This window comes from Balaenoptera musculus, chromosome 2 (assembly GCF_009873245.2).
Source record: "Balaenoptera musculus isolate JJ_BM4_2016_0621 chromosome 2, mBalMus1.pri.v3, whole genome shotgun sequence".
NCBI lineage: Eukaryota > Metazoa > Chordata > Mammalia > Artiodactyla > Balaenopteridae > Balaenoptera > Balaenoptera musculus.
Window position 1 is genome coordinate 38330998 of NC_045786.1, and position 26091 is coordinate 38357088.

The following is a 26091-nucleotide window of genomic DNA, read 5'->3' on the forward strand; positions in this document are numbered from 1 at the left end:
GCGGCCGCCCCGCCCCTGCCCAAGTCTTAAAAGCCTCTCCCGCCTCCGAGCGTCCGAACTGCCTGCTGCGCGCCCCGGCCGGCGCCCCCTGCAGCATGGCCTGGAACACCAATCTCCGCTGGCGGCTGCCGGTCATCTGCCTGCTCCTGCAGGTGGCCCTGGTGGTCCTCTTCGGCGTGTTCGTGCGCTACGACCTGGATGCCGACCCCCACTGGATCGAGAAGAAGATGTCCGGGAACGTTTCCAGCGACTTGGACAACGAATTCTACTATCGCTACCCGAGTAAGTCCCACCACCTCGCAGGCCCACCTGCGGCATATCCGAGCTGTCCCCACCGGGCTGAGGGCCCTGCCTGGCCTCACCTCCGCAGCCTCCTGCTCAGGAACATCGGGCAGGCGGGAGCCGGAGGAGGAGATGCTGCCCACAGCCCCCTGGCCCGCCCCTCTTAGGCTCCCCACCAGGGGGACTTCCCAGTGTCTGAAGATCAAGCTTGGGAAGTGGCCCGATGTGCACAAATTCCTTTCATACCCTGAAAGCTCACCGGGGAGAGCTCACTCCTTCCAGGTGCCGCCAGAGACCTCCAACCTCCCTGTCAGAGAGCCCTTCTTGATGTCTTCCAAAGACCTGAGTCTCATCTTGGTCACCAACCAGTGGGTGACCCTGGTTCCCTTGTCCAGCTGTGCCCATGCTCTCCAAGTTAAGGGGGTAGTTCCAATGTCGAGGGCTGCAGGGGTGGCTCATTGGCCTACCAGCCCTGCTGCTGGGAGAGGTGTGGGGGACCACGGCACCTACCATCTTTTGGCTTGGAGAGGGAGAAAGAGCACCCCTGAATTCTCTCGCATCTGTGGTGCTGTGGTTAAGAGCATGGCCTTGGAATCACCAGACCTCACCTCTATCATGGCTCTGCCATTAACCAGGTGGGTGGCCTTAGGCAAATGTCATCAATGCAGAAACTCAATTTCCTCATCTGTCCAGTGAGGATAATAATAGACCCTACCTCCCAGGAGTGGGTTGAGACCTTGCACATAAAGTTCTGGCGTGGTTCTGGACATGGAATCCTCGCTTCATAATGGAACAATTACTAGAAGAGCACTAAACACAAAGGCCCTAGGATTCAGGAGTTAGAAGAACTGGCCCAAGGTCACTCGGGTCGGCCCAACTTCCAGACTCCCAGCCCAGGACTCTTTTCATGCCCTTGTGCTTTCTAGTTTTCCACACCATCTACCAGCAGCCGAAGACAATCTTTCTAACTGTTGGTGCTCACATAGTCATGGACTGTTGGTTTTGGAACAGTCACCTATACAAACTGGTCTTCCCTCCATGGCTGTACACCCTCAGTAATGGGATTCTACCCATTGTACTCAGATCCAGTTAAATAAGTACACACATTCAGGATGGCAGCCTGCATGAAAAGAAGTAGAGGTGGAGGAGGCTGTAGGCCCCGTGGGAGCCAGCCACATTAAGTGCCTCCCAAAAAGCCAGCAAAATCACAGGCTTCGTTAACAGAAATATGGTGCCTAAAAGAAGGGAGGTGAGAGAAGAGGGTGCCCAGCGTTGGTGACACCACAGCCTCTACTGGGCTCCACTCAGGGCCATGTTTTAAGAGATCTTGAGAGCTGTAGCCTTGGAATTTAGACTCCAAATCCACCTTTCACATTGCCCACTTTTATGTTTCTTGGTGGGGGACTGACCCAGCAAATGGTGAGGCAGGCAAGCTTGAGCCCCTCCTTTGCCTGTTTCACTGCTTCCCTCCAGCTCTTGCTTCTCTGTTGGCCACAGAGCCAGCCCCTTGGTAAAGCATCAGGGTCAAGGCCTCCCATGGACGTTTATAGGTCCTCCATGTGTCTGCGCAGTGGAAGGTCTCAAGACCCTCTAATAGGAGCTACAGAACCACGCCTGTAGGGGGTACAATCCTCACATCTCCCCAACTCCTATCCCCACTCTCTCCACACCCACCCACTTCCTTGCTTGCTCTACCTTTATTCACTCAGTGATCGCTTATCTATAGGGTGGCCGTATAATTTATCAACCAAATGACACTTTGGAGAGTGAAGAGGTAGGAAATTTGTGCTAGTAGTAATTTGCCAGGACACAGGCATAAACCATGACTGTCTCAGCAAACCAGGGCTTATGGCCACTCTGGTCAGAGAGGTACACCCCGACACCCCAGGCCTCAGTGAGGGGGTCAAGTGCTCTGTGCAGAAGAGATCTGTGACACCTTCCTGGAGAGCAGTGGGATGGTGAGGAGGGGAAAGCAGGGAAGTTAATGGGCCCATGGAAAGGGCATGCGGGGATGTGGGCTGAGTGGCTCAAGTTTGTGAAAAGACTGGGAGGGAGGTCGCTAAGCGGGATGAGATAGCCCCAGCCATCAATGAGGGCCTTGAGTTTCTCCTGCCATGGCCTCTGTGAGGGCCGGGGCGCTCTTTGTCATCTGAGCAGGAAGTGACAGAGAGGAGAGGAGTATAGGGAGAGAATCTCGGCCTCAGGATTCCTTGGCAAGGGCAGGAAGTAGTGGCAGCAACTCAAACGGAATATGCAGTCTCTCCATACGTCATCACCACCACTGGATGAGGAAGGCAATGTTATGACTCCCATTTTACAGGTGAGGAGACTAAGGCCAGAGAGGGGAAGTATCTTGCAAAAGTCACTCAACTAGGAAACTAGTGAGCCAGAGTAGGAGCTCCAGGGACCTGAGCCCACCCTCCTGGACTGCTCTCCTTCGCCTAGTCTCACCTTTCCCGTCTCTTCCTGCCCCACTTGCTCACAGTGGCCGGTGGCCATGGTTAGGAGTTGGAGCTCAGGTGGTGCCCCATGCCTGGATTCCTGGGCCTCAAGGCAATTCCCAGGGGCAGGGAGTGAGGGCAGCCCTTGTGGTACTTTCAGGATTCTTGGCTCCAGGCTGTCAACACCTGTGTGGGCCTCATTCCTGCCCAAGGGATTAGTGGAGTCCACTGGGCATCTCGGTTTCCAGAGGAGTACCGCTCCAGCTGGCTCAGGCTGGGGCCCGGGAGTGCCTGAGGACAACTCCCCAAATGTGGGCCCCTGGTGGCAGGCACAGAACCAGCTGAGGACCTGCCCTGGCAGTGGCCTCAAAGGCCCTGCTGCAGGCACTGGCTGCTGAACACGAACTTTCTCCTGGGCTGGTGCTCTGGGTCCTGAGGGTCTCCAGGCAGTGTCTGGGGGAGGTTGGCCTGAGGAGGAGCCATCAGAGCCTCGGCTCTTGAAGCCTCCTGGGAGAACTAAGGAAGAAGGGAGATCACCCAAGGTAGAGGATGCCACAGTTTCAAACCTAAAGGACTGTTTCATGAAACCGAGGCAACAAGGCTTGACCTGTGCTCCGGGGAACCTGAACCTCAGATTCAACTCCATTTAATAAAAGACCAATGTTCCCACAAGCAGAGGGCAGTGTAACCTGGTGGTTGACTTTGGAATTAAACAGATCTGGGTCCATCACTAAATGGAGTAAGCCACCTCCTTAACCATGCTGAGCCTCAATATGCTCATCTGTGAAGTGGGAATGTTATTTAATGCACAGGCTCTCCTGGAAGATTGAAGATGACGGGTGGCTGGGAGGGCACGTCTCATGGCATGAAACCAGAGGACAGTAAATGCTGGTATCGAGCTTACTCAGAAGGGAGTGAGTGCTCTGTTGCTGAAGGTGTTTAAGTGCAGGCTCAGCATCCCTTTAGAGATGTGGCCGAGGAGTGTCTCTTCGAATATTAGTTTGAACAATTATAGCATTTAAATTCCTTTGTGCTCTCCCCACTTACAAGTGCTTTTTGCATGCTCTGTCAGGCAGGGAGTGTATTTGTTTCTGTTTTATGGTGCCAGTGATGGAGGTTAGAGACTTGCCCAGCTGGTGAGTGGCACAGGCAGGGGCGAGGCCAAGCCCTCCCACTGCACAGCCAACCAGCTTCCCCCAGTCTCTGCCGCATTGCTACTCCCCGACCACCTCCCCAGGAGATTTTGCAGTGATGGGGTGGTTCTGTGGTTGGCTCTGAGGCGTGGGAGAGGTGGGCACAGAGCCTTGGGGAATTGAGGGACTGGCCAGTAGGCTTCAAAGGCAACAGGTTAGGCTGAGCTGGCCTACAGAGCATGGGAAGGGCTGGTACCCAGGCTGCTGCAGGGCACCACTCCTTCTGTGCTGAGGCAACAGAGGAGGGAGAGCTGCCATAGCCTGTCAGCATGGGAAGCTTTGTCCTCAGGCTTCAGAGATTTTTGAGATTTGGCCAGCTTCAGACCAGCTTCATTAGGGACCCATCCTGGGAGGGAAGAGTGAGCAAGGAAGCGGGTGCAGAACAGCTGTGTACTGGTGCCCCCTTGTGGCAGCTCTCAGAGCTGGACGCCAGGTGCCAGGCTCGCCCTATCAGGGACCTCCCAGTGGAGAGCAGGTTCTGGGCTGGGCTGCTTGAGTCACTCCAGGCTGGGGAAGGAGGGGGAAGAGGGGAGGTGTCTTATCAACTTACACTGTCCTCCAGCAAGTCACCAACCCAATGCAAAGCACCTGGTCAGTCTTGAAAGAGAAAAAGAGAAGTATTACAGTAGCTAATATGATTGCACAACGGCTAAAGGGCCAGGCCTATGCCCAGGGCTTTGGTTGGATGACCAATTAAATGTGCACCACACACCTCTGAGCTCTGTTACTATCCCCCATTTTACAGAAAAAGAAACTGCAGATCAGAGAGGTATGTCCCTGCTGAAGTTCATGCACTCGGACCTTCACACTATTATTTTTCTTTTTTAAGATTTTTTTTTTTTTGATGTGGACCATTTTAAAAGTCTTTATTGAATTTGTTACAATATTGCTTCCATTTTATGTTCTGGTTTTTTGGCCACAAGGCATGTGGGATCTTAGCTCCCCAACCAGGGATCGAACCCACACCCCCTGCCTTGGAAGGTGAAGTCTTAACCACTGGACCACCAGGGAAGTCCCCAGACCATTATTATTAAAAGCATTTTCAGTAGCACCAAACTTTATGAAATATAAGTTAATAAAGTGGTACTTCTAATGAGGACTTTGGGAGATAAAGAGAGATGAGCAAGAGAACGAATAGGGAAGGTGCCCAAGGAGAGAGAAGCTGGCATCTGTGTGCCTGAGGTGGGGGGAGGAGAAAGAGACACCTGCAGAGAGGGTCAGAGAGAGAGGTCAGGACAGCCAGGGAGTCACAGAGAAGGACAGAGAACTGGCCAGGTGGGGGCAGTTAGGGAGAAGCCCTGGGAAGCTGAGGCCTGTCTTCTCCGGCTCCACAGGGAGAACGAAGGCAGCCCTGAAACTGCACATCACCCCCCAGGAAGGCCGCCTCCAGTGCTCTTCAGCCCTGTCCCTGCCTGCATGCTTCCTCTGCCACCAAACAGCTGACACCCCGCTCCTTGAATGGCCCCCACCTTCTGTGATGCTACCTTTTTCCAGGGGTTCCCCCCACCTCCTTGCCAGCAGCTTCCCTGTCTGGTCTGCTGGCTTCAAGGCAAGCTAGCAGATCCTCGGCTTCTGGCTCCCGCTCACCATTCCCACATTCCAGCTGCCAGCTCTGTCTGCAGGTCTGCCTGATCTCAGACCCCAGCTCCAAGCCCCACGGCCAGGATCCATTCCTCCCACACTACCCTGCCCGACACTCACCGCCAGCCGCCACCCCCGGGGTCATCTCAAACTCCCACAACCAGCACTAGTCCCAGCACCTCCCTCCCACCCCGGCAACCTCCTCCTCCTTCCCTGTGTTTACCCACAGCTCTGCCCTCCTGCCACGTCCCCTCCCTGCTTTTGTAATTGTGGTCTGAACATGTCTTCTCCCTCTCTTTCCAGTCTGTCACCCATCAGTTCTTCCCAAGAGTAACCATAACACCGTGTATGGTGCTTCACATACATTAGCTCAGCTTCCTCCACAACAGTTAGAAACGTGATAAACCATGAAACATGATAATACATGAAATCAGCTGCACACATTGTGAACCTAAGCTGAGCTGCTGTTTGTTTGTGTAGGTCTGCGCAAGAAGCGCAAAGCTCAGAGCACCATACCGGGGTGACACCCACAGCTCTCTTGCATCAAATGCTATGCCCTCAACCCTTACCCAGCAATGTGCCAGGGCCTCGTCTCTCAGCCTCGTCCAGGTGGCTGCTAGCCAAGGGGTCTATGGCTGTGGTCTGGGCCTCAGGGAAGCTTGAAGGGGAGACAGATGAGGGCAAATGGGGGCTGGCAAGCATAAGCATTGCCAAGCTGCTGTGGGCACCAGGGCCTATCCGCCCAGTGGGTAGGAGACTTTGGACGGTAGAAGGCCTGCAGCCTCCCCTGATGGTGAAATCCCACCTGGACCCTAGGCTGGCATATCTGGGTGCTGCTGAGATCATGACAGTAACCATTCATTCATTCATTCATTCATTCCTGGATATTTATGGGGCATCTACCTGGGCACTCTCATAGACAATGGAGAATACCAGAGTGAACAAAACAGGCTTGGCCTTGCCTTCTTGGAGCTTTATAGTCTGGTGGGCTAGACAAACAAACCTAACTACAAATTGTAATAAGAACTAGAAAAGAAAGAAGAGGGTGCTGTGAAGGAAAGAACCAAGTTTAAACTCAAGGGGTCAGGAAGGCCTCTGTGATGAGGTGACATTTTGCCAAGATCTGCAGGAAGAGAAGCTGCTGGCCATTCTGTGGGAGCAGCATCCCAGGTGGAGGGACCACCACGGGCAAAGACCGGAGTGGGACCGAGCACAAGGGAGGCCAGTGATGCCGGGGCACAGGAGGGAGGGGAGGACTGAGGAAAGGAAGAAGGAGGAGGCAGGCGGGTGGGCCAGGTCTGGTGGGCCCTGCAGTTCACTTTTATTCAAAAAATGTTTTAATTTGGAAATCATTCCAAATTTACAAAAAGTTGCTAAGACAAAAATAGTACAAAGAACACTGTATACTCCTTAACTCCGATTAAGCTATCTGCTCTTCTCTCTCTCTCCCTCTCTCTTTTCCCACATAACCACAAGCACATACACACACTTACTTTTTCCCTGAACTATTTGAGAGTCAGTTATACACATCATGGTCTTGTAGCCTTAATTACTCCACAATGCTTCCTAAGAATAGAGGTATTCTCTTCCATAACCACAGTAATCAATTTCATAAATTTACATTGCACAGTACTTTAATATACTGTCCCTATATAATTTTGTCAGTTGGCGCAGTAACAACCTTTGTAGCACTCCCCTACACCCGCACCCACCCCCCACCCCAGCCAAGTCCAGGATCCAGTCTAGTTTTAGGTGTTGAATTTATTTGACCTGTCTCTTTAGCCTCTTTTTTTTTTTTTAACATCTTTATTGGAGTATAATTGCTTTACAATGTTGTGTTAGTTTCTGCTGTATAACAAAGTGAATCAGCTATATGTATACATATATCCCCATATCCCCTCCCTCTTGCATCTCCCTCCCACTCTCCCTATCCCACCGCTCTAGGTGGTCTCAAAACCCCGAGCTGATCTCCCTGTGCTATGCAGCTGCTTCCCACTAGCTAGCTATTTTACATTTGGTAGTGTATATATGGCAATGCTACTCTCTCACTTCGTCCCAGCTTACCCTTCCCTCTCCCTCTTTAGCCTCTTTAATCTGGACCATTCCTGTGCAGGTAAAGCACCTAGCACAGGGTCTGTCCCATAATAGATGCTCAAAATGGGCAGCCTTTCTTTATCTTTTACGATATTGATTTTTTTCAGGAATACAGCCTCACCCCTTTCTAATAACATGTTCCTCATTTTTTGTCTGATGTTTCCTCATGGGTAGATTGGGATTATGCATTCTCAGCCAGAGCACCGCATAGTTGATGTGTCCTTTTCAGAGTATCTTCCTGAAGGTGCACATTGTCCATCTGTCCCTCACTGGTGATGTTCATTTTGATCACCCAGTCAAGATGTTGCCCAATTTCTCTGCCGTATAATTGCTGGGTGCTTTCCCCACTCCCTTGCAACTCATAAGCAGTCTATAGGGAGACTCTTTTAAGACAAGGTAAATGTCCAGCTCTTCATAAAAATTTGTCCCTGGATTTCAGCATCCACTGATGGAATCTTTGCTGTGAAAATTATGATTTTCCAACTTCAGCGCTCATTCCACATTTAACTGTCAGGCTGTCAGCATTCTGTTGTAAGCAAGAGCCCTCCCTGCTATCTCATTTATTTATTTACCTATTCTGAGTTCCTATTTTTTTATGGTTTTAATTTGTTATGGTAACCTAATTATTTCGGTGCTCAAATTGTCCCAGAATTGGCCAGTGAGAGCCCTTCCCTCTGGCCCCTGTGTCCTGTGACACCTGTGGTAGTTCCTTTTAGTGCCTTATACTTTCATAGCTGTCTTTGCTTCTCAAAGCTCTTTGCCTTCTGTTATTTCCTGGGAATCTAGAACCATGCAATGTTAGCCCTAGGAGGACACTTGAGATCATTCTAATCCATCCCTTTAGTTTTATCATTGAGAAAAGTGAGGCTCTGAGAGGGGAAGTGGCTTGTCTTTTCTTCCTTTCTCCCTTCCTTTCTTTCTCCCTTTCTTTCTTTCTCCCTTCCTTTATTCCTTCCTTCCTTCCTTCCATCCTTCCTTTCTTTCTTTTTTGCCGCACTATGCGGGATCTTAGTTCCCTGACCAGGGATCGAACCCATGCCCCCTGCAGTGGAAGCGCAGAGTCTTAACCACTGGACTGCCAGGGGAGTCCTGGAAGTAGCTTGTCGAGGCCACACTGTGAATTGGTAGAAGGGTTGGGTCAGAACTGAGAATTAGACTATACCTAAGTAACAATAAATAATAATCAACTAGCAATAAATAATGGCATGCCCATTTGGAGCATCTATTATGGGATAGACACTGTGCTAGGTACTTTACGTACACGTCTGCATTTAATCTCTGCAACATCTGTGAGTAAGCATTGCAGAAGGTGCTGAGAACCAAGTATGTTAAGTGACTTTCCAGAGACATCTAATTCAGGTCTCAGTGATGCTGGAAGGTGTGCTTGCTGGGAGTGGGGGTGGGATGTGGCGATGTTTCTGGGGGTGATCAACCGATGTGCATGGCCAGTCAAGGGACTCCTAGGCTAGATGAGACTAACTTCTCCATAGTAAAAGAATGGAGTTGAGGAGGCAAGGCCCTAGACCCTGGGTGTAATCCACAGCCTGGCCCCAGTTTCAAATGCCTAGCTGCCCACGCCCACCCTTGGTGAGAGTGGTGAGGGGGACCTGTCATCTTCTGAGGCAGCGCTCAGGCATTTCTTGGCCTTAAAGCCCAGTGGTCTAAGTGCTCTAAAGTGGGGGGCCCACCTCCGTTCCCCCAGCCCAGTCCACTCCAGAAGGTCTTCTTTTTTTTTAATTGAAGTATAGTCGATTTACAATGTTATGTTAGTTTCTGGTGTACAGCAAAGTGATTCAGTTATACATATATATAAATATATTTTTTCTTTTTTTTTAATAAATTTTTAAAAATTAATTAATTAATTTACTTATGGCTGCGTTGGGTCTTCGTTGCTGCGCTCAGGCTTTCTCTAGTTGTGTAGAGCAGGGGCTACTCTTCGTTGCGGTGCGCGGGCTTCTCATTGTGGGGGTGCAGAGCATGGGCTCTAGGCACTGCAGGCTTCAGTAGTTGCACCACGTGGGCTCAAGAGTTGTGGCTCACAGGCTCAGTACTTGTGGCTCACAGGCTTAGTTGCCACAAGCATGTGGGATCTTCCTGGATCAGGGACTGAACCCATGTCCCCTGCATTAGGCAGGCGGATTCTTAACCACTGCACCACCAGAGAAGTCCATTATTTTTCATATTCTTTTCTTTATGGTTTATTACAGGCTATTGAATATAGTTCCCTTTGCTATACAGTAGGACCTTGTTTATCTGTTTTATACATAGTAGTTTGTATCTTATGACTTGATGGGGGTAGTAGTGGCTCCTCTACTTGCGGTAGAGCCATTCATTACCGTGCCTAGCCTCAGGATCCAGATGCGGGCATGGCGGGACCCGGCTTGGGGGGCGGCCCGGCCCGGCCAGTGGCAGGGAAGACACAGGCTCTGTGTCGGGCGGAGCTGGCCCAGACCCAGGGCTATGGCGGGTCTTCGCCAGGCCGCCAAGACCCTCGGCTGCGCTTTCCCCGCAGGCTTCCAGGACGTGCACGTGATGATCTTCGTGGGCTTCGGCTTCCTCATGACTTTTCTGCAGCGCTACGGCTACAGCGCCGTGGGCTTCAACTTCCTGCTGGCGGCCTTCGGCATCCAGTGGGCGCTGCTCATGCAGGGCTGGTTCCACTCCTTTGACGGACGCTACATTCTCTTGGGCGTGGAGAAGTAAGCGCGGCGCGGGCGGGGTGGGGGTGGGGGTGGGGGTGGGGCGGGCACAGTGGGCGGGGCCCCGGGTGAGGGGAGGGTCCAGGGGCGGAGCCCGGGGCTTGGGGCTGTGAGCTGGGTCCTCACCGTCGAACCAGGGTACCCGGGCCCTGCGACATACACCACACTCACTCACTCACTCACTTCCTGATCAGCGAGTCCCCAGGGTGGGAGTTCTAATGGTGTCCAAGTGCTGTTGGAGGGTTTCCCTCCTCCTATGACGCAGGCTTCAGGGACACAAGGCCAGGCTTCTTCTCTCCAGGGGCCAGAGCCAGACCCTCCCCTTTGACACATCAAACATCAGAATTGCCCTGAGAGACCTCAGCCCATGGAACCCATGGAGGGGGCGGTGTTGCGGGTGGCAGAGGAGGGGAAGGAGTGTGGGGCTGCCTGAACCAGCCTCCTAAGGTTCATTGTGGACGGAATGGAGTGCTTCTCCCTGCCTTGCCTTCTCCCTGACTAGCCCGTATCCCCACCCACGGAACAGGCATAGGAAAGAGCTGTGAGGCAGGTGTGGAGACCTAGGACTGAAGCCCCTCCCTGCCTCAGCCTCCAGGGGGCACTTTATCCCCATCTCTTCTCACCTCTATCCTCATCACTTTTCTCTGTGATAATCTCTTGGTCTGGTGAATACCACCCCCCCCCTCCCATCAGGTAACTCAGCCCCTCCCTCTGTCTGAGGAGACCTCCTAGGAGCCTCAGTGTGTCCCTCCCCCCAACACCACCACCAGGTTATACAATAAATTTGCCAACTTGCCCAAAACCAAGTTGCCAAGCAGTCACCGCACTGAATGACTCATTTATCAAACTCTCTAGGCCATGGCAACTTATGAAACCTATAGCAATTTGTGTTGCATGGGACAAAATCAGAAAACCAAGTCCACAGAAAGGGTTTAGAGGCAAATTGGTATAAACCACGTTTAAAGTGCAAATCCCTGCTGTCGTATATAGGGCACCAACCAGGTACCATAAACCAGGTGCCTGAAATATTAAACATATGCCAAATATTTGCAAAATATTAATTCACTTAAGCCAGTTAGTGACTCCATGAGTTAAGAGAAACAGGAAAAATAGTCGACTAGATAGAAAATGTTTTGGAACCAAGAAGTCAGTCTTTTTGTATATAAAATCCGTGACATGCATATCACTCTACTGTTTAAGATACACAAGAAATTCTCATTCCCAAAGCCATAGACCCAAAGTATAAAAATATCTGTAATATATTTAATTGGCCACCACAGCAAAATAGCTATGGCTAAATGCAAAACAAAAGTATACAGCTTTTTAAAATGTTCAAAGGGAATTATTGTAAACTTTTGTGAGTTAAGTTTTTTGAACCAGTTATTTAACAAGTTAGTCACTTGACAACTTGAGTTTTGGCAAATTCGTTTTCAGGGAAATGATTTTCACCAACTGAGCCAGAGCTGATCTCTGGTGCCCAGGGCTGAGATGAGCATGTCGCCCCCAGACCTGACGTGTGGACCCTTCTCCTGGCTTCTGTCCTGTCCCTGCTGCAGAGTCCTCCAGATCCTACCTGTCACTCCAGGGTAGTTCCCCTCTGCAGGCCCTGCCCAAGAGGTGAAATCCAGATCGCCATCCCCCGGGAGCTGATGGCCCAGGTGTGGGCTTTTGTACTCTCCCTCTCACTCCTTCCTAGTGGTCACCTCTGTCAGATGGTCTTCTGGCTGCAGTTATGGGAATTGGGGCAAATAACTCGGCCTCTCTAAGCCTCCATTTCCCATCATTGGTTCGGGTGTGGTACAGGAGGGCCTGAGCAGTACTGAGCAGGCATTTAAGTGCCTGGCACTTAGCAACTGTCATCCTTCATGCAGCCAGGCCCTGGGGACTCAGCAGTGAACAAGGCTCATAGTGAAGCATACATTCCAGTGAACATCCCTTGTCTGGGGAGGGACCCTGAGGGAACAGTGCCCTGCCCCCACTCCACGCACTGACCCTACAATCAGCTGGCTTCTTACTTCTCACCTCATGATTCACACACACACACACACACACACACACACACACCCCTGAACGTGGGGGAGGGGCACTCCCCTGGATGTGACTGCCTTAAGGAAGTAGTAGCCCCTGCTGTCCTTACACGAACCCCAATTAACAACCCTCGTGACTCGGAGAGCCACGCTGAGAGTCTGCCTTGGAATCCAGGACAGCGTTGCTGCTGGCAGGGCCCACGGAGGCCTGGGTTAGGCAAAGCGGACACACGGATGGAAACAGGGTCTCCTCTGACCACATGATGTCCGCCTCTGCTGGCTGGCTGGGCTTTCAGGGTCCAGACTTAAGGAGCGCCTATGTGTCCCTCTGCCTCCATTCTCTCTGTTGGCCTTTCTGCCCCCTCCCTCCACCCAGCCTCCGGCTCCCTACTGCCTGCAGGAAGGCCCCTCTCTCTTCCCTGGACACATATCCTCTCCCAAGTAAGGTGAGGAGGAGGTCACGATAACTCAAACCCAAGCAAGGCCCTGGTAGCCAGCAGGAGAGGTGTGTGCAGAGTGAGAGATAAGGATTTGGAGTCAGAGACCACATCTGGTTAGAGGAATCAGGGAAGGCTTCCTGAAGAGGAGGCAGGTGAGAAGAGGTTCTGGAAGGGCAGATTGAAGATGGAGGGCAGGGCAAGTCCCCAAATATGGGTCACATTCAACAACAGCAGCCAGACCACTTGGGTGCTTTAAGTGCAAGCTGCCTGCAAGGAGGGGTGGTGGCCTGAGATGGGGCCGCAAAGGAAGGGTGTGGCATCTAGTATGTGCCACTGCTGTGCTGGATACTTCACATGCTATTTCTTTCAATTGTTAGAGTAGCTCTAAGATGCTATGTGCCCATTACCACAGATGATGAAACTGAGGCTCAGAAAGTTTAGACCACAAGCCCAAACCCACAAGTGACGAAAGTCTAGGTTCAACCCCAGGGCTTGGAGTGCCACTTCTTGCTGTGGCCTCAGCCCCTCCCCTGACCTGTCTCCCCACAGCCTCATCAATGCGGACTTCTGCGTGGGCTCTGTCTGTGTCGCCTTTGGGGCAGTTCTGGGCAAAGTCAGCCCTGTCCAGCTCCTCATCATGACTCTCTTCCAAGTGACCCTCTTCTCAGTGAATGAGTTCATTCTCCTCAGCCTGCTAGAGGTGAGCAGGGCTCAGAACAGGGATGGGGGTGGAAGGGACACTTGGGGGAGGGGCAGGAGGGGGACAGAGAAAGAGAGGGCTGGGGAGACATGACAACTGGATTCAATTCAAGCTTGGCAAGTCACTTAACCTTCTGAATCTCAGTTTCCTCATCTGTAAAGCGGGAGTAATGACATTTATTGGGCAGGAATGATAGTCTACCTGGTACATCAGTCCACCAGCTAGGCAGAGCAGTGGTTCCTCACATGTTGATTTTCTCTCTTCTTTCTCTTTCCTGTATATCAGATGGAAAGAATGGGATGTTCCTGCACATCCTCTTCCACACACATATTCCCAGATTGCTCTGCCAAGAAAAAGACGCAGTATATTGAAGGGGCACATCAGTAAGAAAAGTTCTCAGGGGAGTGGCCAAGGTGGATATGTATAGCTTCACAGGTTGCACAACTCCAGAGGTGCCATTCACATGGACTTCTATGGCAGGAATGATGCCCCCTGGGGTTGGCCAACTCACTGGCCCAGGTAAGGGGCACCTTAGGCTGCTGACTCTTGCTCAGACACCTCTTTGGTATATTTGCAGGTGCAGGGATTATTCAGGGACCCCATCCATTTCTTAGCCCCCAGCTCCTCTATATTTGGACTCTGCCTGAAAACCCCCAGGATTTTTTTGGATTTTTTTGTTTTTTGTTTTTTAATACAAAAGTTTATTTCTCAGAAGCAGGGAGATCAAGGCTTGTATAGTGGTTCCTCAGTATCATCTGGGATCCAGGACCCTAATCTTTTTTGTTCCACTATTGTGAGCACATGATTTTCATTCTTTTTCTTTTCTTTTTTTTTCGGCCGTGCTGTGCACACAGGATTTTAGTTCCCCAACCAGAGATCGAACCCGCGCCCCCTGCAGTGGAAGCACGGAGTCTTAACTGCTGGGCCACCAGGGAAGTTCCACTCCCAGGGTTTTTGTTTTCAGGCCACCCTACATTCAATCATTCATTTTGTCATTTTTTTTCAGCCACCAGACTAGTCCAAGCCACCATATCCCTTCCTCTTGACTCATCTCCCTGTCTTCATCCTTTTTTTTTTGTTTTTTTTCTTGGCCGCACCAGGCGGCATGTGGGACCTTAGTTCCCCTACCAGGGATTGAATGAACCCGCGCCCCCTGCAGTGGAAGTGCAGAGTTTTAACCACTGGACGGCCAGGGAAGTAAGTCCCTCCCTGTCTTCATCCTTGCCCCACCCACCACCTCAGGCTAATCTCCACCAGCAGCCATGGTGACCTGTTAATAATGCATATAAGACCATTCCCCAGATTAAAACCCTGGTTTTTAAAATTTCACTTCAAATAAAATCCAAACTTGTTATAAGGCCCTACACGTTCTGGTCCCAGCCTTTTCTCCAAGCTTATCATCTACTCTCTCCTCATCTTTCTGTGCTCTGGCCATACCCTGCTGTCTGCTCTTCAGACACACCAAGCTTGGTCCCACCTCAGGGCCTTTGTACTTGCTGTTCCCTTTACCTGGAATGCTCATCCCCCCCAGTCCTTTTTTTGTGGTCTAAACTGGAATCTCACCTATTCAGAGAGGCCCTCCCAGATTCTCCTACCCAGTGTTGCCCTCTACCTTACCTCTTCCCAGTCACTCTCTCTCATTGCCTTAATTTATCTTCTTCATAGCATGTATCCTTACCTGATAAGCATGGGAAACCTTATCTTATCTGGACCGTCTCTATTCCTGGCACCTGGCCCAATGCCTAATAAGTTCTCAAGAAATATTTGTCAAGGGAATGAATTTTGGAGTCTAACTGCATGTCAGGCAATGCTCCAGGCACTGGGATACAGAGGTGAGCAGGACTCTTGTTTCGATCCCAAGGAGCTCACAGTCTAGTGAGGGGGCCAGGAAGCAAATAGACAGTGACCGTACAGTGAGACAAGGATTGAGCTCCAGGGCTAGGTGGCCTGGAGGGAGGGGAGGAAGACCTGAACCAGCACATGGCAGGTCAGGGAGGCTTCCTGGAGGAAGAGATATCAAAGCTAGAAGTCAAGTAGGAGATAACCAGGCAAAGGAATGAGCAAGGGCATTTGAGGCAAAGGAAACGGGGTAGGGAGAGGAACATGGATCTTCAGACTTTCAGAGGCTGTGTTAAAGAGTCTCAACTTTATTTTTTTGTTTGTTTTTGCCTGCACCATGTGGCATGTGGGATCTTAGTTCCCTGACCAGGGATCGAACCCGAGTCCCCTGCATTGGAAGCGCAGAGTCTTAACCCCTGGACCACCAGGGAAGTCCCAAAGAGTCTCCACTTTATCATGAGGGCAGTCGGTAGCTATGGAAGGTTTCAGGCAGGAGAGTGGCATGGTCAGACACATGTAATGGAAAAGTCACTTTGGCTGTGGTGAAGAGAACAGTTGGAGGCAAAGGGTCCAGTTAAGAGGCTGTTTTAGTCACCCTGGTGTGAGATAATGGGACTGGGACTGGGTTAGTACAAAGAGAAGAAAGTGGATGATACAAGAGTTATAAAGAAGGTGAACAAATAGGCCTTGGAGACTGGTTGGGGTGGGTAGAGAGAAAGAAGTTAGGCTAGGTGAGGGGGTACACAGTGGGGTCAACAGATGAGATCTGAAATTGACTGAGAAGTAGTATCTTGGGTGTGAATTTAGAGGCAGAGAAGGCTCCTTTGGCCCTCAAAACCCCTCCCTGATCTGCTGCAGAAACTCTTTCAATGCATGACAGTCTTTTGGCCTCTCTTTGAGCCAAGTTTAAACACAATAATGACTGCTGACAGCTAAAGAGCACTTGCCCTTGCCTGGGCCCTGCTCTGAATGCTTCACATGGGTTATCTCATTTAATTCTCATCTCTGAGATAGACACAATTATTACCCGCATGTTACAGATGAGAAGACTGAGAGTCAGAGAGGGTAAGGGGCTCCCCCAAGGTCACATAGCTAGTAGAGGCACCCATCAGGCTGGGAGTCAGGAAACTCAGCTCTGTCAACTATTCAACAGCTAGCTCTGTGACCTTGGACACAAGGTTGGGTTTCCCATCTAAAGCAAAGAAGCGAGTCTGTGATTCTGATTGGGATTTCCTGAGTGGGGAGGAAGAGGAAGATGAAGAGAGGGGAGGTTGGGGGCAGGGAGGAAGACTAAATCAGTCGATCATCCACCCCTGTGGAGTGCCACATGCTTGCCAAGTGCTTTACACAAGTTGTCTAGTTTCATCCTCAAGACAGCCCTGCTAAGTCCCTACGACCTGCCCCACTTTGTAAAGGAGGAACGTGAGACTTAAGGTCCAGAGGTGCAGTGGGCTGAGTCGGGTAGGGCAGGAGGCCCAGGAGTGGACACATGGGGAGGGCACCAAATCTGCCTGCTCTGACTCTGGGGGACAGGGGAGAGGAGAGGGGATGGGGCGGACGGTGGGAGGTTGGCTGGGAGGTTGGAGGGCAAGGAGCATGATAGGATGCAGGGGAGATGGGTAATGGCAGTCCGGATGGGGTGGTGTTGGGCCAGGAGTGGTGTGTAGGAGGAAATGTGGAGAGGGGAGACCCTAGAGGGCAGCGGAGAGGTCCCAGGAATTAAGATAAGCTGGAAACTAGTGGGTGACAGACTAGGTAGGGCGCTGCCCTGGGTCCTAGTTTGGCTTTACCTCTTCCAGCTGTGTGACTGAGCAAGTCCCTCTCCAGGCCTGGGTTCCCCGTCTGGCCATAAACCTCATCTGTTGGGTGAGGATGCCCTGGCATTTTGCTGACAGGCTTACAGCCTGAGTTCATGGGTTCCCCCCTCTTTATTTTTTTATTGAAGTGTAGTTGTACAGGGGATCCCCACTTTCTCCCCTTCCCAGTTGATGGGTCTATAAGGGGCCCTGGGCTCCCTCCTGTAGCCTGTGGAGTCAAAAGACAGCTGAACTTCTGTCTGTGGGTAGGGGGAGGTGGGAGAGTGCTCCGAGGAGGGAGAGAGAGGAGGTGTCAGAGTCTTACAGGCCCCTTGTACCCCAGGTGAAGGATGCAGGGGGCTCCATGACCATCCACACATTCGGCGCCTACTTTGGGCTCACAGTGACCTGGATCCTCTACCGACCCAACCTATATCAGAGCAAGGACAGGCAAAGTCCTGGGTACCACTCGGACCTCTTTGCCATGATCGGTGAGAGCTTCCATAATGATTGAGGGCCACCACGATGACCGAGGGCTGCCATGTTGGGTGAGGACCACTGTGACGGGTGGGGAGCACCATGATGGGTGCAGGTCACCATGAGGAATCCAGGCTGCCATGTTCACACCTGATCCCCATGTGGTCTGTCAGGTGGCTGCCAGTTCCCTTTGGAGGAAGAGCAGAGAGAGGTTGCCTACAGATACTTCCAGGATCCCAGATACTTGTCCCTTTCCCCCATGGGGCTGGAAGAAGTTGGTCAGTCATCCTGTGTGTTCCCTAGGATGTCCCAGGGCAGACACAGTGGTAACCAGGAACGGTTCACTCCGTCCCTGGGCTAGGCAAGGTGTACATTCCTATTTCCTGTGTCCATTCATTCCAGAGAATACATATCAGCCACCCTCTCTGGTCTCTTAAAACCCAGCCCTGCCTTCAAGGAGCTCCTCACAGTGTAGTGGAGAGATGGCCATGCCACCAGATAATCTCCCTACAGTAGAGAAAAGATTCTCCCTCAAGGTGCTGTGGAAGCCGGGTGGGAGGCATTTCGCTCAGTTATGGGGTCAAGGTAGACTCTCTGGAGCAGAGTGGAGGGCTCAGTGGGAGTTAGGTAGTAAGTAAGGCAGGGAGGGCCTTCTAAGAAGATCCCAGCATGAATAAAGCTGCCGGGGTGGGAAATAGCTGGGGCGTGTGAGTCATTTGACATCTCTGTAGCTAAAGGACAGGATGTCTGCCTGAGCTCCGTTGGGCCCATCTAACACCTCTTCTCCCGGGCCCACCGGCCCTGTCTGGTCTGGTCAGGCACCCTCTTCCTGTGGATGTACTGGCCCAGCTTCAACTCAGCTGTGTCCAATCACGGAGACGCCCAGCACCGAGCTGCCATCAACACCTACTGCTCCTTGGCAGCCTGTGTGCTCACTGCGGTGGCGCTGTCCAGCATCCTGCATAAGAAGGGCAAGCTGGATATGGTGAGCGGGGGCCGGGGGTGGGGGGGAGCAGTGGGGAGCCTTGGGGGGAGCCGCGGCCACGACTGCCTGTGCCCAGTGGGCACTGATCACCATGCCCTGCCGACAACGCTGTGAAGCAGGCAGCATAAGGATTATTATCGCACCCATCTTGCAGATGAAGAAACGGAGGCTCTGGGAGAAATGATTTGTCCAGATGACATAGCTGGCTTTAGGCAGAGCCCAGAACCACAATCTTGGAGGTTCTATTATGCCGGCTGCTCTGCATGAGCTGGCTCCTCTCGTTCTCCCCCCCGCAGCCTGGGTGCTGACAGCTCTTCTGGACTGAGCACCTCCCCTCTGCCAACTTCTGATCCTCCAGACACTGGCCCTCAGCCTTCCTAGCACTGCTTTCACCTGCCCTATCCCACCCACTCAAAGGGGGAATCCCTTCGATGCACTTGGGAGGTTTGTGGGAATGTGGTGTTGCCCAGTGTCCTTCATATCACGCCACTGGGACATGTGTTTCTGTCATTAGTGGGAGGGGCCAAACCCCATGGGTGTTGGTAGATTTTTCTGTAAAAAGACGACCACCTCTCTATTTGCTATTCTGACACTAGCTTCTAGACATGGGCACATGTGTGTTGAGACACTGCCAGGAGTGCCCGTTATTCCGGGACACAGCCTCGAGCCCCTGGATGCACTGGCCAATCATTGCACAGAGAGGTGGGGACTCAGGCAGCAGGGGGAAGAGAATCAGACACGCTGACGTGGGCACATGCAGGGAGGGACATGGAATAGGGTCAAGGTCAGGGGCTCTGGCTCCATGAAGACCTGGATCAAGACACCTTTCTGCCCCTTGCTAGCTGTGTGGTCTTCAGCAAGTCCATTAACCTCCCTGTGCCTCAATTTCCTCATCTGCAAATGTCAAAAGATAACTGTACTTACCTCCTGGGCTTGTCGTGGAGAGGAAACAACATCCCCGCAAGCCAGCGACACAGTCCATGGCACAGATAGGCGCTCAGAGAGTCAGCCGGTGCTGATGTAGGCTCGCAGAGTCTGACATGGGCGCGTGTGAATGAATACGCCCCAGAGGTGCCTGACATTGGCACACGAGCACGTAGAGAACATCAGACATGCAAACCTGGGCACACAGGGATGTGTGGCAGCCAGATACAAAGGGAACATGCAGATGTGCTGATGGAACTCATTGGCGTGGACACAAGAACACTGATTTGTGCACACGGAAAAAGCCCAGAGCGCTGGTGTGGGTGGCACATGTGCAGAGAACACAGGGGTGGCTGTCCGAAGCCTGGGCCCAGGCTGGAGCCCTCCGCAGTCTCCTGGCTTGCTGAGATGCACTCTGAGCCATCCCTGGCTCCCAGGTCGCACCCACGCGTAGGAGGTCAACTTGGGCTCTGGGTCAGCTCCTCCAGGACGCTACTGTGGGAGAGGACTGAGTTCCTGCCTGCTCTGCCTGCCCTGCTCAGGTGCACATCCAGAACGCCACGCTCGCGGGAGGGGTGGCCGTGGGCACCGCCGCCGAGATGATGCTCATGCCTTATGGCTCCCTCATCGTCGGCTTCATCTGCGGCATCATCTCCACCCTGGGTTTTGTGTACCTGACGGTGAGGGCCCCAGGCCAGGGGCTGGGGGCTGGAGAATGCTGGGGTCTCTGTGTTCCTGACAGTGGGGGGCGGTCCCTAGGGAGGGGGTGACGGGCTGGGGAATCCGGGGTCTCTCTGTATTTGGAGCCTCCAGAATCCTGGCCTCCCCACATCGTGCCACAGCCCCCTGCCTGAGCAGCACCTATCTCCCCTTTCCAGCCATTCCTGGAGTCCCGGCTGCGGATCCAGGACACATGTGGCATTCACAACCTGCATGGCATTCCCGGCATCATAGGCGGCATTGTGGGTGCTGTGACGGCAGCCTCTGCCAACACTGAGCTGTATGGGCAGGAAGGGTAAGAATGGAGGAGGTAGAGGGAGGTTGAGCTCCCTCCTTCCTTCTCCATTCCTCCTTCCTACTGTTCCTCTCGGGTCCAAGACTGTGTCTCTATCCCCTTTCTTGCCCAGTCTGGACCACTATTTCATGGGCCTTCTCTCCTCAACCTCTGTCCTTCCATAAGAATCTTAGAGACCATCTGATCTTTCCAGTGCCCCCATTTTGCAGACGGGAAGGCTGAGGCCCAGGGGTTATTGAGCCTTGGTGTCCACTCGTGTGTGGGGTGGCAGCAGGCGGTGACTTGGCCTCTCCGTGGGGCCCTGACCTGCCCCGTTTCCACCCCAGGCTTGCCTTTGCCTTTGGAAGTTCCACACCGAGCTGGAACGCAAGCACACAGGGCAAGTTCCAGGCTGCTGGTCTCTTTGTGTCGCTGGCCATGGCCCTGGTGGGCGGCATCATCGTAGGTGAGTGGGGCTGGCTGGGCCAGAGAAGGTGGAGCCTGTGGTTGGGGGACCTAAGAGTGCATGCCAGAGGTCAGCTGGGGCTCCCAGAAACCCTTTGTCTCTGCACTTATAGCGGTGAGACTGAGGGGATTTTTCCAGTCAAGGGAAAGGGCTGGGTAGGTAGAGAAGTTATCCCTGACCTCCAACTTCCTTTAGGGGTCATTTTGAAATTGCCATTCTGGGGACAAGCCGCTGATGAGAACTGCTTTGAGGATGCAATCTACTGGGAGGTGAGTTTTACTGACTTGTCCCCCCACACAAGGGTGGCTGCATTCCCCTCTCCCTGGACCACATCAGCTGGGCTGGGGCCTGGGAAGCAGGAAGCTGAGGGTTGGGGGACAGAGCCTGTGTCATCCTGCTCCTTTATCCAGGAGGCTGTGTCTCCTGGGGGTTGAAGGCTTCATTCTAGAGCATTCTAGAGTAATTCCCAAAGCATAGTCCCCTGTGCTCCCCAGAGCAGCAGCACCACCTGGGAACTCGTGAGAAATATAAATTCTCAAGTCCCACCCAGAGCTCCTGATTTCACAACTCAAGAGGTGGGGCCCAGCACTCTGTTTACAAGCCCTCCACGTGATTCTGATGAAAAACTCATCTGTGAACCACTGCCCAAGACCAGTGGGTTTGGGTCCTTACATGCACATTGGAATCACCTGGAGAGCTTTAAAAGCTTTCCAAGCTCAGGTCTCAGCCTCCAGAGACTTGGAATTAATTGGTCTTGTGAAGGGCCTGGGCATTAGAATTTTCCAGTATTTAAAACCTCCCGGGTGAATCTAATATACAGCCTGGGTTCAGAATCACAGTGCAGTGCTTAGCTTCTGTATCCATAAGAAACACCTGGAGACCTTGTAAAAACTCAGTTTCCCAGACGCTAGCCCAGAAATTCCATTTCAGTAGGGCCTGGGACTCTGCATGGGAACAAGCTCCCAGGTGGTCTTGTACTAACACTTCTTCCAGCACCCAGATTCGAAGTGTCAGTACAAAAATCCAACTTGAGAAACATTGTTCTAGAAGCTAAAAGTAGTAGAATGTCACAGAACTCAGTTTCTTTAAAAACATGCCACAGTTTGGGCTTTCTGTGACTTCAGGATGGCCTTCCTCCCCACGAATCATTATTAGAGGTATTTACCTGCATTAGGTGATGGAGGATGACACGGAGGGCCCTTCTTGCCTCCTGCACTTCCCCCTCCTGACAAGGGCAAGGACCTAGCCTGTGTCTGTGGTCCCTGAGACAAGGGTCCGCCCATCATTGTCCTTCATTTGGCTTTGTATTATTTTATTACTGAAGTATGGTTGAATTACAATGTTATATTAGTTTCAGGTGTACAGCATAGTGATTCAATATTCTAATAGATTATACTCTATTTAAAGTTATTATAAAATAATAGCTATATTTCCCTGTGCTGTATACTATATCCTTGTAGCTTATTTTATACATGGTGGTTTGTACCTCTTAATCCCCTACCCCATCTGGCCCCTCCTCCCTTCCCTCTCCCCACTGATAACCACTAGTTTGTTCTCTATATCTGTGAGTCTGTTTCTGTTCTGTTATATTCATTCGTTCATTTTATTTTTTAGATTCCACATATAAGTGATAATGTACAGTATTTGTCTTTCTCTGATTTATTTCACTAAGCATAACACCCTCCAGGTCCATCTATGTTGTTACAAATAGCAGAATTTCATTCTTTTTTATGGCTGAGTAATATTCCATTCTCTATATATACCACATCTTCTTTATCTGCTTATCTGTTGTTGAACACTTAGGTTGCTTCCATATCTTGGCTATTGTAAATAATGCTGCTATGAACATTGGGGTGCATGTATCTTTTCAAATTAGTGTTTCCATTTTCTTCAGATATATATCCAGGAGTGGAATTGCTGGATCATATAGCAATTCTACTTTTAGTTTTTTGAGGAACTTCCATACTGTTCTCCATAGTGGCTGCACCAATTTTCATTCCCACCAACAGTGTCCAAGGGTTCCCTTTTCTCACATCCTCACCAACATTTATTATTTGTAGACTTTTTGATGATAGCCATTCTGACAGGTGTGAGGTGATAGCTCATTGTGGTTTTGATTTGCATCTCTTATGATTAGTTGGCTCTGTATTCTTAAAATCATACCAGAAGTTTTCAGGGTAATCCAATTTTATGTACATAACTAATAAGCCTTTTAAATTCACTCTCTTTAAATTATTTTTTAAATTATAACATGAATAGAAGCTCATTAAAGAAAATCTGGAAATAGAGAAAAATAGAAAGAAATCCCATCACCCTCATTCTAGCACTATTAATAGTCTTGATATAGTTCCTTCCAGCCCTTTTTTTAAAATCGGCATTGATTTTTCATACATAGCTGAGATGATATTATACTTGATTTGTTATCCTGCTCTTTTTCTTTATCTCTCTATCGTAAGAAGTGTTTTGTGTTATTACATTCTGAATAAACTTTATTTTTTTAGCAGTGTAATTATTTTCATTCTATATTTGAAGTCAGAACTTAAACTGTTTCAGACACCACACAGATTTAATGCTGATGAAATAAACTAAAAAACATTATCAATTCCCAAATGTAGAAGTTCTCTCTTGTTTTTTTTTTTCTTTTTTTTTCTTGTTTTTTTTTTTTTTTTTTTTTTTTTTTTTTCCATGGCACAGCTTGTGGGATCCTAGTTTCCCAACCAGGGATTGAACTGGGGCAGCCGCAGCAGTGGACGCTCCAAGTCCTAACCACTGGACCACCAGGGAATTCCCTCTTGGTTCTGTTTTGATCTTTATAATTTAGTCTAAGTTCACACCTTCTCCGTGCTATATACTCTTCAGCAGTGCTCAGTTTCAAGTAATATAATTCCATGTCGATGGAAGTAAGCCACCATCAAGCCACTCCCATGGCCCCTGGCCTCTGGGTAGTCTACCTGGGAGATAAGGCGGCTTCCCAGAGGACAGAAGTGAGACAGATATTCCCCAGGACAACAGATGAGGGAGTCTTTAGGATCAAATCTGAGCCTTGAGGCCAAGGTTGGGCTGATCTGCCCCACCCCTACTGCACCTACCAATCCACTTCTGGCTTCCCCTGCATCTCCCCCTACCTCACTTTTGGACCTGCCTGCGGTTCAGGGAGCTTGCCATGCTGCCTCTCACCTGGCACACTACTACTACCTAGCACCCTGGACAGTGGCTAAGTGAACCAGGAGCAGGATACCTGTGTGAAAGACTGCCCTGCTTTGCGGCATGCAAACTGCACGGTGATCACAAGGTGGCGCCCGCCACACATCATTTGCTGCTCCTCACTTGCCCAGGCTGTTCTAGTTCCACCAGGTACACCTGCCCGGCCTGGGGCAGGGCACTCGGAGCTGCCTCCTCTCTCTGCAGATGCCCAAGGACCAGAAGAGTATTGTCTTCCGTTCTGAGGACCCCGCCCTCAAGGCCTCAGAACCTTAAACTCCCAGGGCAAGTGAGAAGCAGGTGAGTATGGGCTTGGCTTGTCAGTGGGGACCCAACTCCGGGAATCAGATGCCACCAGCAAAGGGGCAAAAAGAAAGCATCAGGAAATGAGGATGTGAGCTCCCACACCCCCCTACCCACCCACCCACAGCGGCATGCTGGGGTTGGTGGGGAGGCACTCAGAGTCAGACTATGCACCTACTGGACAGACGCGGTAATTTGTGGAAAGCACCCTGGAATGGAAGGCATAGATGGAAGGTGACCGTATATATATATATATATGTGCATACTTGGCTTTGCTGCTTACTGGCTGAGTGACTTTGAGGATCTCTTCACCCCAGAGACTGAGCCTCACTTTCCTCATTTATAAAAGTGGAGATGACAGGTCTGGCTCTATTCAGTAGATCAACTCAGGCAAGACCCTTCCTTCCTTATCTCTCTCTGCTTCCTTTTTTTCCATCAACTAACATTTCCTTGCTCCCTCTGTGGAATGCACCAAGCCCTTTCTCATGCCTTTTGCATCTGACCCTTCAGAGATCTCTACAGACAGGTGCAGTTACTTCCCTCTTTTTAATAGATGAGGAAATTAAGGCTCAGAGAGGTTCAGGATCTTCAAAGCCACACAGCGCAAGTGGAGGAACTGGGGTCTCTCCAGGTCACTATCATTGCTCTTATCGTAGTTATCTGACCTCTTCGAAGACCAGAGTTTGGAAAGAGCTGTGTCTGGGACACAGGCTGAGTGATGTGGCAGGAGAGGATGCTGGGGTTTAAGGAAAGAGAAAAGAGAGGCTGTCACCAGTTGCTTCTAATGCTGCCCATCTCGTTCAGAAAAGGAAAAGGTGCCCGAGGGGCTATTGCAGAACATGACAGTGGCCCGCTGCTGTTGGCTCTCTCCCTGCAGGCTCCAAAGACTGTTCCAGCGTTCCCCAAGGAGCCAGTGCTGATCAAGCTGGGAACAAAAGAGCAAGGCAAGCGGCACTCCACCTGCTGGCCTGGTCCAGGGTGCCTCCATATCTCCCTCCACCTTCATCCCAGGGGACCTGCCTGAGAATGGAGGAGGAGCTATAGACAAAGTGGGCATCCAAGCCAGGTTCTGGCTGCAGGAAGCCTGCCACCAGGGGTCTTGGTGGCCACATCCTGAGAAAAGCAGGCAGGAGTGGGGCTGGGGGCTGGAGGTGGACCCGAGGCCTCCTAGGAGACAACGTAGCTGCCAACCACCGACTGCTGGGCTCTTCCACTCCCTTCCTGCCCCTCAGCCAGTATCTCCCATGCCCCCTGAATCCTCCAGACCCCTCTGTGCCATGCAGATGGTAGCCTCCGTGAATAAAACGTTCTTGGTGTTCTTTGTAGAATGGGTATTAATGCTCCAACAGGGCCAGTTTGAGGGAGAAAAAGACCCAAGAAACCTCCTGCCTCAGTCCTGACCTCCCACCCCAAGCTGCCACTCACACTGCAAGGAAAATCATCCCAGGCTGAAGAGGAAGAATTCAGGGTGCTGGAGTCTGCCCAGCCTGGAGCCCGCCCCCCCCCCCTCCCCCAGCAGGGCTCAGCTTTTGGACTGGGATCTTTCCCCAGGGCCCCTCCTTACTTCACATCAGCCACCCCAGAAACGCCCATTTTGTGAAACTACCATGCCCACTGTGCCCTCCATGTGACCCGGCTCCCTTTCAAGG

General features: G+C 51.3%; 1 protein-coding gene across 1 annotated transcript; it reads left to right on the forward strand.

The window, feature by feature from the left end:
• On the forward strand, positions 1–25767 carry RHCG (Rh family C glycoprotein). The gene is made up of 11 exons (XM_036841018.1): positions 1–282; positions 10104–10290; positions 13307–13457; positions 17436–17583; positions 18388–18554; positions 20021–20158; positions 20357–20493; positions 20820–20938; positions 21134–21207; positions 24347–24439; positions 25320–25767. Exons 1-10 carry the CDS (start codon positions 96–98, stop codon positions 24413–24415), a joined length of 1377 nt encoding a protein of 458 aa, XP_036696913.1. The 5' UTR covers positions 1–95; the 3' UTR covers positions 24416–24439; positions 25320–25767.
• The last annotated feature ends 324 nt before the right edge of the window (positions 25768–26091 follow it).

Bases quoted from the DNA above. Each gene is read 5' to 3' on its own strand.
- RHCG (XM_036841018.1), top strand. From the start codon at position 96: ATGGCCTGGAACACCAATCTCCGCTGGCGGCTGCCGGTCATCTGCCTG. The intron at 17,584-18,387 runs GTGAGAGCTTCC...TGGTCTGGTCAG, and splicing joins GGACCTCTTTGCCATGATCG to GCACCCTCTTCCTGTGGATG. The intron at 21,208-24,346 runs GTGAGTTTTACT...CTCTCTCTGCAG, and splicing joins AGGATGCAATCTACTGGGAG to ATGCCCAAGGACCAGAAGAG.